Source organism: Prosopis cineraria, unplaced genomic scaffold (assembly GCF_029017545.1).
Source record: "Prosopis cineraria cultivar Desert tree isolate PC_DT_omini unplaced genomic scaffold, ASM2901754v1 PC6, whole genome shotgun sequence".
Taxonomy (NCBI): Eukaryota; Viridiplantae; Streptophyta; class Magnoliopsida; order Fabales; family Fabaceae; genus Prosopis; species Prosopis cineraria.
In genome coordinates this window covers 11,793,815-11,796,897 of record NW_026555337.1, presented here as the reverse complement: position 1 = coordinate 11,796,897, position 3,083 = coordinate 11,793,815, and the positions used below count along the sequence as shown (strand labels likewise).

Below are 3,083 nucleotides of genomic sequence, written 5' to 3'. Positions count from 1 at the left end.
CAAAGAAAACTAAAGCAGAAAATAAAGTTGTTCCACCAAATATTGTGTCCCCAGTGAGTACCACCACCAAATATTCCGCCGCGTACAGCCATGCATCACTGTAACACACTCATCTCCTTTGTCCCACCGAACTTTAATTTGCCATTCATATTACGATATTCTATTCTCTCTCTCTCTCTCGCCTTTTATGTATCGTCTTTCTCGATCTTCTTCATAACACTTCTATAAATACCTTCGTCCTCACAGGCTTGATCATCAGCCCTGTTTAACTTCACATTTCACCAAGTACGTACGTACGTACAAGCCAGTGATCTCTATACTGATCTCTAGCCATGGCTCTCTCAAAGCTTCTGCTTGCTTCTTTTCTTGTCTCTCTCCTCCTTCTCCATAACTTAGCTCATGCTCATCAAACGGTACGTAACTTCCCTCCTTTACTGCTTTATATGTTCTTATTTATTACAAGGGTTAAATGACATTTTGTCCCAACTATTCACTCAAGAGGGTCTGGTATAGAGTTGATAATAGGCTCAACCCGCCAACAAAAAAAGACATGTTGGGCTAAAAAATGGATTCATTTTTATGTGAATTGGTTTTAACCTGCCTCGTATAGTTTGTGGCTGCTTATTTAGTTATTTATTTATTTATTAAAAAGACATAAACCATAGAATTGCTTTCTTAATTCTCAAACCCTTGCTCAGTTGCTCACCTCCTTGACTCCTTCTTGCTCACTCGTTTTGTCGTTCAACATCAACCAGCAAGTCGCAAGTCACAACTCGTCTCTCCAGTGACCACATGTTTTATTTTTTACTAAATATTATAATAACTGTTTAATAAAATATCAAATTGCAATGCAACTATTGAAGATTAAGTCTAAAAGTGGGGTATGTGGTTAAAAAAAAAAATCTAGAGGCGGGGAGCATAGGGAGAGAGTAGGAGGAGACAGAAGCCCGCATTTAAAAAGACACTAAAGATGTTTAATGTTTATTTGGACACAAGGTTACTCTCCTTGCCAGCTATCATTAGTCTGTAATATAGTTAAATGAAATATATCAAGTTTATATACATAACATCTTGTGGCCACATAAAAAAAACAACAGAGAATATATTGATTGAATTAAAGTATTAAACCATTCAGGGAACACTATTCAGAAACCATCCACACATCCACAAAATCCAACTACAGAGACAAGAAAGTTATCACAATAACAAGGTCTGGACAAGAAGTAAATTTGTAATTTTTAAAATTAGAAAAAAATAAAAAAACTGGCGGGTTAGCCCTATGGGTTGGTAGAAATATAACCTGCATAATTTGCGTGTTATATCAATCCGTCTCATTAAATCTACAGCCTATATGGGTCGCAATTGACTCATATTACTAACCCTAGTATGGTATTTTAAATTTATATGTGATATAATTTTTACTTCAACATTTAAAAATGATGCTTGTCACTAAAAAAGTTAATTTTAACTGTTAATTGACTGAAAAAATTACAAAAAAGACCCATAAAATTAAAAATAAGTACTCTATAAAAAATTAATATTGATTAAGTTCTTAAAATAATGATTGATCAAAATTGTATTTTGATATTTTATGTAGGTAAGAAATAACATTTATATCCTGTTATTCATATGTAATTTAGGAAATTTAATTAATATTAATTTTTTAGGGTACTTATTTGTAATTTTATAAATTTTTCTATAATTTTTTAATTAAGCTCTTTTATACAATTTTCAAGTCAATTAACAGTCAAATGTTGCAGAAGAAAATTGTGCCACATGAAGAGAAAAATTACATCATATGAAAGTTTAAGAATGTAGATATTTCTCAGTGAATAGTTGAGAAAAATAATGACTTTTAACCCTTACCATCTTTCTTTTTCATATATAACTATATATTAGGCATATGCATACTCATAATCTAGACATTGTTACGGTTTTCAGGAACAGGAAAGCATCACGTCCTCTCTCTATCAGCAGATAGGTAGGTTTAGTTACATTGCATGGAGTATATATAAAAAAATAGATCATATTATTCATAAGTTATAGATAGTATAGTTTATTAAATTTTTCATGTTATAAAGATATATATCACTCTCATCCTATTTTATAAAGTGTTTCACTGTTTTGCAAAAGGGAAAAAAAATAACCTTAATTATAAAGTGTCGAACAAAAAGATGAAATAATATCTCAAATTTGACCTTAAGAAAGTACCATTTGTATAAATAACAAGGTGGCTCATCACTTACCTTTAATTAATAAGGATATAATTGAAAAGTTAGGATTTGTGAACAAAAAAAGGAACGTAATAATTTTTCTTAAAACATGTCTCAAATGTTTTATAAACATGACCAGAAGAGAAAATGTTTATGTGATGATGGATCATATATGTGAACAATAACATGCGTGGATAATTTGAGGGGTTGAATTTCAGATTGTAAAGGAGGTTGTAGCGCGAGATGTCGGTTGTCATCTCGGCCGAGGCTGTGCCAAAGAGCGTGCGGAACCTGCTGCCGGCGATGCAACTGTGTACCGCCGGGCACTGCGGGCAACCAAGAAATGTGTCCCTGTTATGCTAACTTGACTACTCATGGCGGCAGGCGCAAGTGCCCTTAGCTTCTGAAGCAAAGTTTACATTGATCACAAACTACTAATAATGGCTTTCAATTATGTTATGTATGTTATGTCAATATTTTTCATTTGGTTGCTATCATAACCATGTATGTGGATGTATGTTTATTGACAGTTTGTGTTTCTTCTTGATTGCTATGATGGATTGGTGTGAATTGTGAAATAATATTTGTATTTGATGAAATTTGAGTTCAGAATTGCTTTTTTAAAGCTTTTGTGTTGAATGACAATAAATTAAGTCTTTGATTTGTTATATCCAATGAAAGTTGATCCGAGTGATAAACAATTTAGTTCCACTTAAGTAAAGTCTCAAGTTCAAGCTTTATGTATGTAAAAAAATTCTTACTGGGAGACTCATCCACCAAAACTAGGTACGCAACATGAGTTGGATCCGAATGTAGTCAGGATAAAGCTATGATGAACCAGGTGGGCAACCGAAAACAAAAAAAAGGAGC

General features: G+C 32.8%; 1 protein-coding gene across 1 annotated transcript; it reads left to right on the top strand.

Annotated features, from left to right (window-relative positions):
* The first annotated feature begins 225 nt into the window (after positions 1-225).
* LOC129313740 (snakin-2-like) lies at positions 226-2,812 on the top strand. The gene is made up of 3 exons (XM_054957092.1): positions 226-413; positions 1,942-1,981; positions 2,432-2,812. Exons 1-3 carry the CDS (start codon positions 333-335, stop codon positions 2,611-2,613), a joined length of 303 nt encoding a protein of 100 aa, XP_054813067.1. The 5' UTR covers positions 226-332; the 3' UTR covers positions 2,614-2,812.
* Positions 2,813-3,083: the final 271 nt, after the last annotated feature.